The sequence below is a fragment of the Salvelinus namaycush genome, chromosome 21, assembly GCF_016432855.1.
Source record: "Salvelinus namaycush isolate Seneca chromosome 21, SaNama_1.0, whole genome shotgun sequence".
NCBI lineage: Eukaryota > Metazoa > Chordata > Actinopteri > Salmoniformes > Salmonidae > Salvelinus > Salvelinus namaycush.
The window spans coordinates 27,090,250-27,106,331 of record NC_052327.1 but is presented as its reverse complement, the minus strand read 5'-3'; the positions used below and the strand labels follow the sequence as shown (position 1 = coordinate 27,106,331).

The 16,082-nt window shown below is 47.2% G+C and overlaps 1 protein-coding gene across 1 annotated transcript in view; it reads right to left on the bottom strand.

Annotated features, from left to right (window-relative positions):
* Positions 1-16,082, bottom strand: part of igf1ra (insulin-like growth factor 1a receptor) — a 141,055-nt gene that overhangs the window by 7,368 nt on the left and 117,605 nt on the right. The window contains exons 11-20 of the mRNA XM_039016884.1: positions 8,627-8,898; positions 8,336-8,478; positions 8,084-8,249; positions 7,828-7,930; positions 7,547-7,617; positions 7,215-7,444; positions 6,410-6,514; positions 2,791-2,950; positions 2,412-2,541; positions 996-1,130 (exon numbers count right to left, since the gene is read on the bottom strand). Coding sequence (XP_038872812.1) covers positions 996-1,130; positions 2,412-2,541; positions 2,791-2,950; positions 6,410-6,514; positions 7,215-7,444; positions 7,547-7,617; positions 7,828-7,930; positions 8,084-8,249; positions 8,336-8,478; positions 8,627-8,898 — 1,515 coding nt within the window. The remainder of the gene's footprint in view (positions 1-995; positions 1,131-2,411; positions 2,542-2,790; positions 2,951-6,409; positions 6,515-7,214; positions 7,445-7,546; positions 7,618-7,827; positions 7,931-8,083; positions 8,250-8,335; positions 8,479-8,626; positions 8,899-16,082) is intronic.

Sequence of the window (16,082 nt, the reverse complement as noted above, 5' to 3'; positions counted from 1 at the left end):
GAGATTACAGCAATGTTCACCTCTGCAACCCTACTGGCTCTACAGGCCTCTATAATGTAACTCTTCACTAACTCACTACAGTAGTAATGAGCAGCAGCTTTTCCCATATAAACCATCCCCCTAACCCTCACCCTCCCGCCCCTGTGTAACACAACCCACACGCTCCTGCAATCAGGACACCACTGTGAGGCTGCCATAGAAACCTGAGTTTTGTGTCTGCATAACACTCGCCCCTCTCTCACCTCTCTGTAAGGTGAGGTCAGCCATGGAGAGTGGAGGAAAAAAGGGAATGCCTTCACATTGAGATCAGAAGCAGAGAGGAGAAATGCATATACGCAGAAGAGCCACCTGACAGCTAAGGAGGCTGTTCTCTCCCACTTTCCAGACAGACATTTCTTAATGAGTCTAGAAATTCAGGCTCTGTCTGTATGTCTCTCTCTCTCGCTCTCTCGCTCTCTCTATTACAGGATAGGGCTGATGAGCAGACACTGATCTGTTGCCTCGTACCCTCACTAATGGGGAATGAGGGAAATATTTCACACACAGGCCGTGGCATCCCTTCTATGGGCCTCGGCTTACTGCTGAGGCGGGAGCTCCTGTCCCGCCAGCTGAGCATGGGGGCCATGATGTCACTGAGCTCCATTTAAACCGTGACGTAAATGTCACCAGTCAGGCCTTCGCTTAGCTCCCCACTGGCATACAGATCTCATGATATAGTATGCACATTTGGCCCCTCACCTCTAAAGAGAAGCAGCAGAGGCAATATTCGCAAGAGGTAAATCTTTAGATTTAGCTAGGAAACAATGACAGTGAGCTGGTACTAAAGGACAATAATATCTGAAAATGCACCTAAAGAATAAGCATAACAGTGGAACAGGAAATAGGAAAAACATAACATCTTGAAGGAGTGGCTAATAATGTCATTGAGAAATTATCCTACCCCTGACCCAGCCCAAGAGTGAGATTGACATTGAGAGAAAGAGCATGGGACTCACAGCATGTCAGGGCAGTTGTCAGGCTTGTCCAGGAGTCCTCCTTCCATGACGAAACGCAGCACCTGCTCGTTGGACATGCCCTGGTACGGCTGCTCAGACAAGGTGGCAATCTCCCACAACACCACCCCAAACGACCTGCAGGGGACGACCGAGAGGATACAGGCTTATTAGACAACACATCAGCTGCTGCATAACTGTGGTAGAACCATGCAGGGTAATACAGGCTAAAACATCCATACACAGGGCCCAGCAGGGCATGTAACTAGTCTCTGGAAGCTCTTTACAATGATGGCGCTGCATAGTACAAGGTTGAGTAAGAATGCTCCCTCACAGTATAAAGCAGATGGTGCAAAGAACAGAAGAAAAGTTTATTCATAAATTCATGTTCCATATATTAATCAAAAAAGGACATAGACTGCATTATGTCTGCCATATGTAAATGTTTGTGTCATCTTGCCTTATCCATGTGTTGTTCATTAATAACATGAGACAGTATACTACCCAGAGACCACTAAGGAACTGCAACAGAAAACCAAAACCTAAGCTTGACACAAGAAAACAAAGAGTGCATCGTTGCCAATTATTATTTGTTAGCTCTCCAAGGCCACTGGCTAGAGATCTAAGACGGCTCTCAACACTCTTTAAAAAAAGCCTATTACAACACTGACTTGTATCTAATTGGCTGAAACAGGAGAGTGTTGAAAGACAAAACCACATTAAGAGACTTTTTTAGATAAAGACACCTACTGGTAAATCTCATAAGAGCCCAGAATGGGTTCCCACAATGCTCCTTTTCATCTGCCTGACTTCAAAGAGGAAGATAGGGAGTGGGATGTGGAGGTGGGTTTCTGTTGGCACTCTAACCCATAATTTGAAAACATCTGGAGGAGTTTAAGTGTGCTTGTAGGGACAGACCCGTGGGACACTTTCGATTGGGAAACAAAAACTAAGGAGCTAGTAAACAGCTATATTTCTCTAATGCAGCCCATTCCAGACAGAGAACTGGGCGGAGCCTTGATCTGCTGTTCTAAACTCACTCCATGGTCCTGAAAGCACAAAGGTACATGACTAAACAATAACTATTTTTCACTGCCAAGACTTACTGTATCTACTAACTATAATGGCATCCAGATAACCTCCAAACTTCCTTCCCACTGAGCACACCCTGGTTGAATCAATGTTGTTTCCACGTCGTTTCAATGGAATTACGTTGAACCAACACAGATTAGACGTTGAATTGACGTCTGTTCCCAGTGGGTTAGGACATGGGCTGTGTGTGTGTGAAGTGATCTGCCGTTTTTTCCCAAGCTAGGGCATGCAATTTTCTAGAACACATACAGAGTACACTTGTTGTTCTGCGCAGGCCTCCTAACTCTGCGTGTGTATGAGTCAGGGAGGACAGCGGGGAGCTCGTACCAGACATCAGAATTTGTGGTGAACACGCCATCTTTCAGCGACTCTGGGGACATCCAGCGGACCGGCAGAAGGCCCTTTCCTCCTTTCCGATAGTAATCCGTCTCGTAGATGTCTCGCGTCATGCCAAAGTCTGACAAGAAGAGGAGAAGAGAGGTTTAAATGGCCACTAAATATCCCACTAATGTGAGAAGAGGAGGCACATGGGGCCTTATCCATCACCTCACCTCTCCTTCTCTTCTGTCCATTTAGATTTACGAGCTATTCCTCCCACTCAAGCACTCAGTGATCTCAAAATACTTACTTTGGAGTACAGCAGAGGGAGTTTAGCGTTAAACTTACAGCGGGGATTATGAGTACCACTGTATTTTGAGGCACTCACCTCCGATCTTGACGGTGAAGTCCTCCGCCACCATGCAGTTCCTGGCAGCCAGGTCTCTGTGGACAAACTTGTTGGCGTTGAGGTATGCCATGCCGTCCGCAATCTCTCCTGCCATCTGGATCATCTTCTTCAGCGGGGGCAGAACCTGGCTGGACGTGTTCTGTGGCAGAGAGGCACAGACCTGAGCACAAGCAGACCATTCAGTTTCTCCCTCCAACCTCCCTCTCCCTGTCTGCAGCACTGAACCATGGCCTGGCCTGGAGTCCAGGGCACACCACACAATGGGAGAGACCAACTGAAAGAGGTGTGGATATATCTCCCCCTCCATGTCTTTCGTGTGTGTGTGTGTGTGTGTGTGTGTGTGTGTGTGTGTGTGTGTGTGTGTGTGTGTGTGTGTGTGTGTGTGTGTGTGTGTGTGTGTGTGTGTGTGTGTTGACAACGATAGTAAACAAACAAAAAAATTGACAAACTGGGGACATTTTGTTAGTCCCCACAAGGTCAAATGGTATTTCTAGGGGGTTTGGGGTTAAGGTTAGAGTTAGAATTACGTTAAGGGTTAGGGTTAGGAGCGAGGGTTAGTTTTAGGGTCAGGATTATGAGCTAAGGTTAGGTTTAGGGTTAAAGTTAGGTTTTTGGGTTAAGGTTAGGGTTAAGGTTAGGGTAAGAGTACAGGTTAGGGTTGGGGTTAGGGAAAATAAGATTTTGAATGGAACTGAATTGTGTGTCCCCACAAGGTTAGGTATATAAGACTGTGTGTGCGTGAGTGCGTGTGTCATATTAATGCACTGACACAATGGCCGTGTCCAAAAACCTGTACTTACATTGTAAATTGTAGGCATTCTGGGAATGTGAAAATATGTTTTATAGTGTCACGCCCTGACCTTAGAGATCCTTTTTATGTCTCTATTTTGGTTAGGTCAGGGCGTGAGTTGGGGTGGGCATTCTATGTTTTGTTCTATGTTGTCCTTTTCTATGTGTTTGGCCTGGTATGGTTCCCAATCAGAGGCAGCTGTCAATCGTTGTCTCTGATTGAGAACCATACTTAGGTAGCCTGTTCCCACCTGTGTTTGTGGGTAGTTTTTTCACCTTACAGGACTGTTTCGTGTCGTTCACACTCTTTGTTGTTTTTTTGTCATTCAGTGTTCAGTTTATTTAATTAAATTACTATGAACACTTACCACGCTGCGTGTTGGTCCGATGATTCCTATTCCTCATCATCAGACGAAGAGGAGAGTCGTTACAGAACACCCACCACCAAAGGACCAAGCAGCGTGGTAGGAAGGAGCAGCAATTGATGGACGCCTGGACATGGGAGGAAATTTTGGATGCCAAGGGACCCTGGGCACAGCCGGGAGAGTATCGCCGTCCTAAAGAGGAGCTGGAGGCAGCCAAAGCGGAGCGGCGACGCTACGAGGAGTTGGCTCGAGGAGAGGTGCACGAGAGGCAGCCCCAGAATTTGGGAGGGGGCACACGGGGAGATTGGCAGGGGAGACCTGAGCCAACTCCCCGTGCTTACCGGGTGGAGCGTCGTACTGGTCAGGCACCGTGTTATGCGGTGGAGCGCACGGTGTCTCCAGTACATGTTCATAGCCCGGTGCGCTACATCGCAGCTCCTCGCATCGGCCGGGCTAGAGTGGGCATCGAGCCAGGACGGGTTGTGCAGGCTCGTTGCTCGAGACCTCCAGTGCGCCTCCACGGCCCAGTGCATCCGGTGCCTCGGCCAAGGACAAGGCCTCCTGCATGTCTCCCCAGCCTGATGAGTCCTGTGCCTGTCTTAAGCCCTAACCCTCCTGCATGTCTCCCCAGCCTGGTGAGTCCTGTGCCTGCTCCCAGAGCCAGGCCTCCTGTGTGTCTCTCCACTCCAGTGATGATCCATGGCACGAAGCCTCCAGTGATGATCCATGGTAAGAAGCCTCCAGTGATGATCCATGGCACGAAGCCTCCAGTGATGATCCATGGCACGAAGCCTCCAGTGATGATCCATGGCACGAAGCCTCTAGTGATGATCCATGGCACGAAGCCTCCAGTGATGATCCATGGCACGAAGCCTCCAGTGAGGAGTTATGGCACGAGGCCTCCAACGAAGGCCGTCAGTCCGGAGCCTCCAGCGACGCCCTCTAGTCCGGAGCCTTCAGCGACGCCCTCTAGTCCGGAGCCTCCAGCGACGCCCTCTAGTCTGGAGCCTCCAGCGACGGGCTTCAGTCCGGAGCAGCCAGAGTCGCCCTCCTGTCCGGAGCAGCCAGAGTCGCCCTCCTGTCCGGAGCAGCCAGAGTCGCCCTCCTGTCCGGAGCAGCCAGAGTCGCCCTCCTGTCCGGAGCAGCCAGAGTCGCCCTCCTGTCCGGAGCAGCCAGAGTCTCCCTCCTGTCTGGAGCAGCCAGAGTCTCCCTCCTGTCTGGAGCAGCCAGAGTCTCCCTCCTGTCCGGAGCTGCCAGAGTCTCCCTCCTGTCCGGAGCTGCCAGAGTCTCCCTCCTGTCCGGAGCTGCCAGAGTCTCCCTCCTGTCCGGAGCTGCCAGAGTCTCCCTCCTGTCCGGAGCTGCCAGAGTCTCCCTCCTGTCCGGAGCTGCCAGAGTCACCCTCCTGTCCGGAGCTGCCAGAGTCGCCCTCCTGTCCGGGGCCCGCTGCGAGGGTCCCCAGTCCGGGGTCGGCGGCAAGGGTCTCCGCTCCAGAGACGCCACCTAAATGGGCCAAGACTAAGGTGGAGTGGGGTCCACGTCCCGCCCCAGAGCCGCCACCGAGGATATATGCCCACCCAGACCCTCCCCTATAGGTTTAGGTTTTGCGGCCGGAGTCCGCACCTTTGGGGGGGGGGGGGGGGGTACTGTCACACCCTGACCTTAGAGATCCTTTTTATGTCTCTATTTTGGTTTGGTCAGGGCGTGAGTTGGGGTGGGCATTTTATGTTTTGTTCTATGTTGTCCTTTTCTATCTGTTTGGCCTGGTATGGTTCCCAATCAGAGGCAGCTGTCAATCGTTGTCTCTGATTGAGAACCATACTTAGGTAGCCTGTTCCCACCTGTGTTTGTGGGTAGTTGTTTCCTGTTTTGTATTTTTTCACCTTACAGGACTGTTTCGTGTCGTTCACTCTCTTTGTTGTTTTTTGTCATTCAGTGTTCAGTTTATTTAATTAAATTACTATGGTCCGATGATTCCTATTCCTCATCATCAGACGAAGAGGAGAGTCGTTACATATTGTATGTGAAATTTTGAAAAATAAGTATGCTTTAAATGCCAGGATGTCAAACTCATTTGGGCTTTTCATTTAGAATAATTCGCTCCACATTATACAGGTAGAGAGTCGTATTTTCAGATCCACGTGTGTTTGACAGCAGCTGATAATCAGCTAATAGTGACATAAGGTGAGACGCTCAAAATGGACGAATGGCAGGAAACAACGCAATGCGCATTAGATAACGCATTCTCAGTATGAGTGAGTCTAGTATGCTGATATTTGTTGCTTAAATTTTTACACAACAGTATGTTCTAAATAGAATGTAGTATGAATAGTACACACAGTATGCCGTTTTGGTAAGTAGTAGGCAAGACAGATTCAGGACAAGGCCACAGACTTGAGTTCTGTGAGAGACTATGTGAGAAAGAGCAGGAGGGGTAATGTACGTACCTCTTTCCGGAGTGATCGCAGGTGGCTCTTCAGGTCTCCACGGGTCATCAGCTCCATTATCACCAAGGTGGGCTGGCCCTGAGAGACCACGCCCAGCAGACGCACCTACACCAATTAGAACACAGAACAGATATGGCATCAGAGGAAATTAGTACAAACAATTCTCATTGATGTAGTATTTCTTATGAAGCTTTTGGGCAATAAACATTATCTCTGTGCTATTATTGGGCAAGAAACATTATTTCTAAGTGTTATTAATCGAACTGATTGAAGTGATGTGGAATGTTCTTGCTTTTGAAACTACTCTGGCTCCTCTTAACTAAAGCTACTGAGGAGCTTTGAAGAAAGCAAGAAAAAAACCTCCTCTTTGCCTCTAAATTATTCAAATTGAGCTTAATAATTAAATGTTTGACTTTTAAACATCCAGACATGCTAAAAGATTGTAACATAGTCTTTCCAGGGGGGAAATCTTTAACACTTCCGTTTAGCTGAATTAATGAGGATTTGGCTGTGATAGAGCTTAGAGGTCTCAGATCACACAGTTACAGCTGGCCTCAGGTTATACTGGAATTATACTGCATCTCCTTGGGTAGTGTACCCTGGCTTTGACCTCTGACCTCAACAGCCAGCTAGGTGTCTCTGACCCTATGCATCAGAAGGGGTGGCTTATAACTCCCAAGCTGATGGATCTCTTTCTTTTGTTTCTAACTTTTAACCTTTGAAATTGAGGCAATACCTTATCATTTAAAAGCGAATGTTTCTGAGCCAATATCCCTGATGTTAACTGGTGTTTTGTCTCTCTCACCACGTGGTAACAGTTGAACTCCTTCATGACAGAGGCCTCATTGAGGAACTCGATCCTCTCCCTCATGCTGGCTGACTCGTTGACTGTCTTGATGGCCACGCGGGTCTCTGGGTCGTCTTTAACCACGCCCTTAGCCAGGCCCTCATACACCATGCCGAAGGAACCCTGGCCCAACTCCTTGTGCATGGTGATTTTCTCCCTGGCCACCTCCCACTCGTCTGGAACATACACTGAACACAGGAGGAGAGGACAGTCAGAGACAGCCATCATCTAAGGAGACATTGACACGATCTCATCATTAAAATGACAGTAGGTCTTCAGAGGGTTCTTACTCTCAGCCGCACTGAAGTACTCAGGGTTAACAGAAGCATAGAGGACACCATTCCCCAGCCTGTCACTGTTCCTGTGGACACAAACACATCTGTGTGAGCCAGGGGAGGCAGATTTGGCAACAGATAAATGGGGTTGTTCATTCAGCAGAAAAGCCTACGATCTTATGAACTGACTATGGCAGGAAATTATCACAATAGCACTATTATACCATTAAACGGATTAAGATTGCATTAGTCAAATGTTTTATTATTTGTTCTAGTGATCATTCAGCTTCTCTTACCTCTTTTTGTTGATAAAGAAGAGTACAGTGATGAGGCTGGCGATGAGAATTATCACGATGATGGGGATGATGATGACCAGATAGAATGCGTTGTCATAGTCCCCTGCAACCAGATGAAAACAGAACAACTATTCAAATCTGACCAGTGAGAAAGCGAAGATGTTCACATCAAAATAATTTCTGGGCATGAAAATCATCTATATAAAACGTCCTTTGAAGAGGGTAATTTATGTGGAAATGCATGTGTTCTCCATACGTTTGGGTGGGGGCACGTAGAAGGACACTGGCTCAGTCCAGGACCCGTTTCCTGCCAGGGAGGTGGCACGCACGCGGGCAGAGTAGTTCCCATAGCCCAGGTTGGTCAGACGAGTTCCTTTGTGAACACGGTAGTGCTGGCGTGACACACACTCGTGTTTCTCAGGCTGGAAGAAAACACACACAGACAGTGTCAACCTGAGGGTTGAGGCCCTGTAGAGCTCCCATAGGCCTCTGGTCCATGCAGACTCACCTCGGTGCCCTGGCGGAACTTGATCTCATACATCAGGATGAGGCCATTGGGGTTGACAGGCTCCGGCCACCTCAGCAGCACCGACCCCTCCACCTTCTCATCCCTCTCCTGGATCACGCTGCCTGGCATGTCATCCGCTTTGTCTGATGGACAGAGACAGACACTGGATATCAGATGGCTTCCTACTCATTAGCCATGTCCAAAAAGGCATAGTGAGTCTAGAACAATAATCTATGCAGATGGCTGCTGTTGTTGAAGCCTTTTTCTAGCGACTGTGTGTGACTGCCTCACCTGCAGGTTTCGTCCTGGAGAAGACGAAGGCTCCAGCGCTGCAGCGACGGACCTCCTGGTTGCATGCATGGATGTCGATGCGGTACACAGTGAAGGGCTGCAGGTTGGGGATCTCGATAAACTCTGTCTTGCTCCGGTCCTCCATGAAGGGGAACTCCCTCTCAGGGGGCTCTCCTTCTGTCCTATTACCCTCCAGGCCTGTGGTGTTGCCACCCCGTGCCAGGGTGCTGTTAGCCACCCCAAATAGATCCCTACGTCGCCGGTCTGGGGGTCTGAGGAACAAAGGGGGTCCAAAAAAATGTGAGAGAGACCCACTGACTGACTGCAGCACAAAAGGCACAAACGTGGCAAAGAAAGACAAAGGATAAAAGACAGAGGTTGAGGAGGAGGAGGAGGAGGAGGACGAGGAGAGCAGATGTGTGGGCTTTCAGCTTCTCTGGAAGGGAGCAGAGGCACAGTTAAAGAGGAGAAAGGGGAATACGAAGTCAGCCAACCATGCAGTAATATACTCTGGAACACCGGTTACAGACAGCACACTAGGGCTGGGAATTGCCAGGGACCTCACGATATGATATTATCACAATACTTAGGTGCCGATGCGATTGTATTGCAATTCTCACAATTCCCAGGATTCTATATGTATTGTGATTCGATACTGTGATTATATTGCGGTTCGATGTTCCAAACATATTGCTTACCATGTCTGTTGCAGAGGGACAAGAAAGAGCCATGAGCAAACACGTGTTTATCAGTCATGGAAATAAAAGTGCTGTAAACATATTGGTTCACCATTTATATACTGAACAAAAATATAAATGCAACAGACATTTTCAGACATTTTCCATACACACAAAAAGCTTATTTATCTCAAATTTTGAGCAGAATTCTTTGTACATCCCTGTTAGTGATCATTTCCCCTTTGCCAAGATAATCTATCCAGCTGGCAGGTGTGGCATATCAAGAAGCTGGTTAAACAGCATGATTGTTACACAGGTGCACCTTGTGCTGGGGAACAATAAAAGGCCACTAAAATGTACAGTTTTGTCACACAACACAATCCTCAAGGTTCCGTTTTAGGACCACTATTGTTTTCACTATATATTTTACCTCTTGGGGATGTCATTCGAAAACATAATATTAACTTTCACTGCTATGCGGATGACACACAGCTGTACATTTCAATGAAACATGGTGAAGCCCCAAAATTGCCCTTGCTCGAAGCCTGTGTTTCAGACATAAGGAAGTGAATGGCTGAAAACTTTCTACTTTTAAACTCAGACAAAACAGAGATGCTTGTTCTAGGTCCCAAGAAACAAAGAGATCTTCTGTTGAATCTGACAATTAATCTTGATGGTTGTACAGTCGTCACAAATAAAACTGTGAAGGACCTCGGCGATACTCTGGACCCTGATCTCTCTTTTGACGAACATATCAAGACTGTTTTAAGGACAGCTTTTTTCCATCTACGTAACATTGCAAAAATCAGAAACTGTTTGTCCAAAAATGATGCAGAAAAATTTATCCATGCTTTTGTTACTTCTAGGTTAGACTACTGCAATGCTCTACTTTCCGGCTACCCGGATAAAGCACGGAATAAACTTAAGTTAGTGCTAAATACGGCTGATAGAATCCTGACTAGAACCCCAAAATTTGATCATATTACTCCAGTGCTAGCCTCCCTACACTGGCTTCCTGTTAAGGCAAGGGCTGATTTCAAGGTTTTACTGCTAACCTACAAAGCATTACATGGGCTTGCTCCTACCTATCTTTCCGATTTGGTCCTGCCGTACATACCTACACGTACGCTACGGTCACAAGACGCAGGCCTCCTAATTGTCCCTAGAATTTCTAAGCAAACAGCTGGAGGCAGGACTTTCTCCTGTAGAGCTCCATTTTTATGGAATGGTCTGCCTACCCATGTGAGAGACGCAGACTCGGTCTCAACCTTTAAGTCTTTACTGAAGACTCATCTCTTCAGTAGGTCATATGATTGAGTGTGGTCTGGCCCAGGAGTGTGAAGGTGAACGGAAAGGCTCTGGAGCAACGAACCGCCCTTGCGGTCTCTGCCTGGCCGGTTCCCCTCTCTCCACTGGGATTCTCTGCCTCTAACCCTATTACAGGGGCTGGCATGTAATAGGGTTAGAGGCAGAGAATCCCAGTGACAGAGTCACTGGCTTACTGGTGCTCTTCCATGCCGTCCATAGGAGGGGTGCGTCACTTGAGTGGGTTGAGTCACTGACGTGATCTTCCTGTCTGGGTTGGCGCCCCCCCTTGGGTTGTGCCGTGGCGGAGATCTTTGTGGGCTATACTCGGCCTTGTCTCAGGATGGTAAGTTGGTGGTTGAAGATATCCCTCTGGTGGTGTGGGGGCTGTGCTTTGGCAAAGTGGGTGGGGTTATATCCTGCCTGTTTGGCCCTGTCCGGGGGTATCATCGGATGGGGCCACAGTGTGTCTCCTGACCCCTCCTGTAAACTACTGCAGTATTTATGCTGCAGTAGTTTATGTGTCGGGGGGGCTAGGGTCAGTCTCTTATATCTGGAGTATTTCTCCTGTCTTATCCGGTGTCCTGTGTGAATTTAAGTATGCTCTCTCTAATTCTCTCTTTCTCTTTCTTTCTTTCTCTCTCTCGGAGGACCTGAGCCCTAGGACCATGCCTCAGGACAACCTGGCATGATGACTCCTTGCTGTCCCCAGTCCACCTGGCCGTGCTGCTGCTCCAGTTTCAACTGTTCTGCCTGTGGCTATGGAACCCTGACCTGTTCACCGGACGTGCTACATGTCCCAGACCTGCTGTCTTCAACTCTCTAGAGACAGCAGGAGCGGTAGAGATACTCTCAATGATCGGCTATGAAAAGCCAACTGACATTTACTCCTGAGGTGCTGACTTGTTGCACCCTCGACAACTACTGTGATTATTATTATTTGACCATGCTGGTCATTTATGAACATTTGAACATCTTGGCCATGTTCTGTTATATTCTCCACCCGGCACAGCCAGAAGAGGACTGGCCACCCCTCATAGCCTGGTTCCTCTCTAGGTTTCTTCCTAGGTTTTGGCCTTTCTAGGGAGTTTTTCCTAGCCACCGTGCTTCTACACCTGCATTGCTTGCTGTTTGGGGTTTTAGGCTGGGTTTCTGTACAGCACTTTGATATATCAGCTGATGTAAGAAGGGCTATATAAATAAAATTAAAATACATTTGAATGCCACAGATGTCTCAAGTTTTGAGGGAGTGTGCAATTGGCATGCTAACTGCAAGAATGTCCACCAGAGCTGTTGCCAGATAATTTAATGTTAATTTCTCTACCATAAGCCCCCTCCAATGCCATCTTAGAGAACTTGGCAGTACGTCCAAGCTGCCTCACAACCGCAGACCACGTGTAACCACGGCAGCCCAGGACCTCCACATCTGGCTTCTTCACCTGCAAGATCGTCTGAGACCAGCCACCTGGACGGCTGATGTAATTCTGTCTGTAATAAAGCCCTTTTGTGGGGAAAATGTATTCTGATTGGCTGGGCCTGGCTCCCAAGTGGGTGGGCCTATGCCCTCCCAGGTCCACCCATGGCTGTGCTCATGCAGTCGTGAAATCCATAGATTAGGGCCTAATTTATTTATTTCAATTGACTGATGTCCTTATATGAACTGTAACTCAGTAAATTGTTGTTTAAATTGTTGCATGTTGCATTTATATTTTTGTTCAGTATAAATAGAAGATGGCGAAAAAAAGCTAGAGAAGGAGAAATACCTGAGTTTTGGCACAAGTGCAGACAATATTTTTAGAGAATCAATACAATAGTCATAGAATCGATATAATATCGTCAAAAACAATGGTGCGATACTCTACTGTATCTAATTCTTCCCCCATCACTACATCACACAATATTGTACATACAGTATACTGTAGCCTACATACACCGCTCACATGACGTCATCGACACAAAGTCACACTGAGCAAAGACATCCCCTCCAACCTCACTGGACAGGGTGGGGTCCTCTACAAGAATCCAGAATGGAATAAGAAGTAGTCATAAGTACATATCATGTAGTAAAATGACAGTTTCCAGTGGGATACAACTCAACTGAGAGTAGAGTACAGTATGTTGAAGTGGCCTGGTGTTATTTGTTGTTGCAGTGTCTGTCCAGCTGCAGTGGTCTGCTCCCTGTGGAGCTGTATGGTGTGATGAGGTCAGAGGGATGGGAGAGAGGTGCAGAGAGAGCACACATCCCCACACTGTCAGCAGCCTGCCTGTCCATACAGACCCCTACCGACTCTGTTAGCCTACATGTCCTCATCCACAGGACAAATTCACTGCTCAGGGAAAAGTCATGGGAGAATAATAACCACCTGTTTGATGCATAGTGGTAGTTTTCATATGATAAAGAATAAGGTAAATAAAGCAATAAACACAAAATCAAAATGGTAAATTTCACCCAAAAGAGCAAACACGAGAACCTGCCCTCTTTCATGGAGTGATGGAGATGGATGTATACACAATCATGAGGATGATGAGGAGGATGATGGTGTGATGATGGAGAGCCGGCCGACTGCAGGTGGACCCTAGCTGGAGCCACTGACAACATGTAGGCAGCGGCAGCAGCAGCTCACCAGATGCTACGAGGCGAGGCCACTGGGACTCCACAACACACGGGGGACGCTGAGCAGACCTTACCTAGAGTCACATTTTAGGAGACGCATAACGACTGGCTCTCTCTGAGTCTCTGAAAGAATTCAACAGTCAGCCCACAGTGCAGTTAACTGGGCTAAGGAGAATACAGGACTGTCTGACAGTAGTGGGATGTGCTGTATATGTTGAACCAAATGACAGTGAATCCAGAATATATTTAGATTCATGCGGTATTTGCAGTACACTTGGAAAAGATAAAGTCAATATGTAATGTTGGTTAATCTTTACTTAGCTGAGTCTTTAAGGAGAGGTAAATTAGTGAATGACTGATGAGTTTATCTGAAATGACTGTGACCTCCTAAGGATCCTTTTCTAACTTCACCTAACAGTACCGGCCAGCAGGTTTTACACAAGAATCCAAGAGAATGTTGTTTCTGCTTTATTTTACATTCCAGCATCTAGACCTTTAGGAACTGTATAAAGCCAATGTCAATGTCCTCTCAGAACTATTCCTTGTGAGTATGACAATATTATGAACAGGTGACAAAAGACCTTGAGACTGACCGGGCACCCACGGGAAAATAGTATTTACTGTGAGTGGAAAAACACAGCTGACAGACAGATCTGTGGGAAGAAAACAGTAGCCATCGCACACCACTGTCAACATTCCATTCTGACCATTTTAACTGCTCCAGCAAAGTCCATGGTCCAGCTCTCTCCAAAAGTATTAGTTACTATTAACGATACACACAACAGCACTGAGGACTGGCACAGCTTTAATGAACATCTTATATAAAACACAAGTGCTTGGAAGACAGCACAAGACAGCCTGCAATTGAAGACTGGGTCACCCCCGAGATGAATGAAAGGGGTGATGGGTAGACCCCCCCCGTGTGCCAGTGTGCCCAGGAGAGGGGACAGACAGCAATAATGCCAGAGAGCTGCCAGGGCCAGGCAGAGCATAGCAAGGGCAGACCTGTCCTCAGATGAACTCCAGACAGAGAACTGAAGCTGAAGCGTGACCATCTAACCAGGTGCTGACTACAGCTGGTGTCCTCCCTCCCCAGCTCCACTTCTACTTTCTCACCTTTTCTGCTGTGCGAGGGATCCTGAGTGGGACATGACTGCACACTCTGTCTGGAGCCAGAACAGCGTGATTTAACGCTACTCTTTTACCACAGCAGCTGAACACAGCAGTCTCTCATGCCAGTGAAAAGTGAGGCCAGAGGAAGGGGACCCAATACTTTTTTACTTCATGCTCATATACAGTATCAAAGCTAGTGGTGTCTGAAGGATACACAGAGAGATAACCAGAGGCTAAGGGCAGTGCCAACAACAGGACAAAACACACAGAAACCTTTACTGTACTTCCTTCTACATGAGGTCATGTTTGCAACAGCCCAATCAGCTGATGTCCAGTCAGTGAGTCTAATCGGTCATCACCCATCCCTGTCCCCTGACTATTCTACTCCACTACTCGAGCCAGTCAGTCTATCCCACTGAATGGTGTTCACTGGTCTGGCCAGCTCTAAGGGGATCTTCCCTTCCCTTCTCTCCTCTCATTTATTTGAATTCCAGATGGCTTCGCTGTACATTTCCTGGCAGCCGGTCACTCCGAACTGCACCGCGGACAAAGAGAGCGTGTGAGTGGAGGAGGAGGGAGAGCAGCAAGGAGGGCGACAGAATGGAAAACATTTCCTCTTCCCTCTGTTTCTGTTTCCCCCTCTCTTCGCTCCCTCGCCCTTCTCCGTAAATCTTGAACTTTTCAATAAACTCACACTAATTCAGAGGCACTTCCCTCGAGTGTTCTATGATAATGCTGTCTCTGTTGTGGTGGAGGGCCTGTGCATACACAATAATAGCCTTTAGCGGGAGGCAGGCAGGCAAGCCAGAGACCTGGTACTCCTCGGTTTCCTAGACAGCTATACTATAACAAATCAACACAGTCAAATGCAGGGAAGAGAGAGAATGAAAACAATTAGTAACAATAGTGGTCTTGTTTTATTGTTTATTTTCTGAGTTGGACATATTGTTTTAATACTGTGAAAGATCGCATCACAGAGGAGAAGGAAAGGGCATCATAACACTACATGAATGCATGAGCTTGGCCCAGCAGGTGATAAAGAGCAATCTGTACCAAGCAGGCTGGAGTCAGGACTAGGTCTGTGGCGGTCACGAAATCTCATCAGCCGATGATTGTCAAGCAAATAACTGTCGGTCTCACTGTAATTGACCGTTAATTAACATAAACACATTTAGCATCTCCTGGCTTCCACACACAGCCTACAAGCCACTGATGCAGACCTTTGGAACATATACATTTTTAAAAGTCACAAGGTGTGTGACTATGATTAGAAAAAAGTCACAAAAAAAGGCATTGTTTCTTGCCTTAAGCTGGGCATCATTCATAAGTGTTAATATAGTATAATTCACAAGTGATATGCTAATATTGTCACCCATCAGACTATTCTTGATTTAATCTTGTCTTTACATATACTAAATAATATATGTGTGAAATATGTTTTGAATTAGAATTGACCATTATCATGCACCTGTCTCGAAATGGGGGGCAGGGGGAAAAAATGCATGCCATCTCTGCACTTAAATAGCAAATGGAGGATGCTTTTCCCGTGGTTTATTTTCATGCCAGCCAGGTAGGCTATACTCCTGTTGTAAAGATAAGCAATGTGCTTAATATTTGCTTAATATTAGGAAAGCTGAGAAACAAATATAGTAGGTCTAGCCCAGGGCTACCCAACACTCTTCCTGAAGATCTACCATCCTGTGGGTTTTCAGTTCAACCCTAATTTAACACACCTGATTCTACTAAT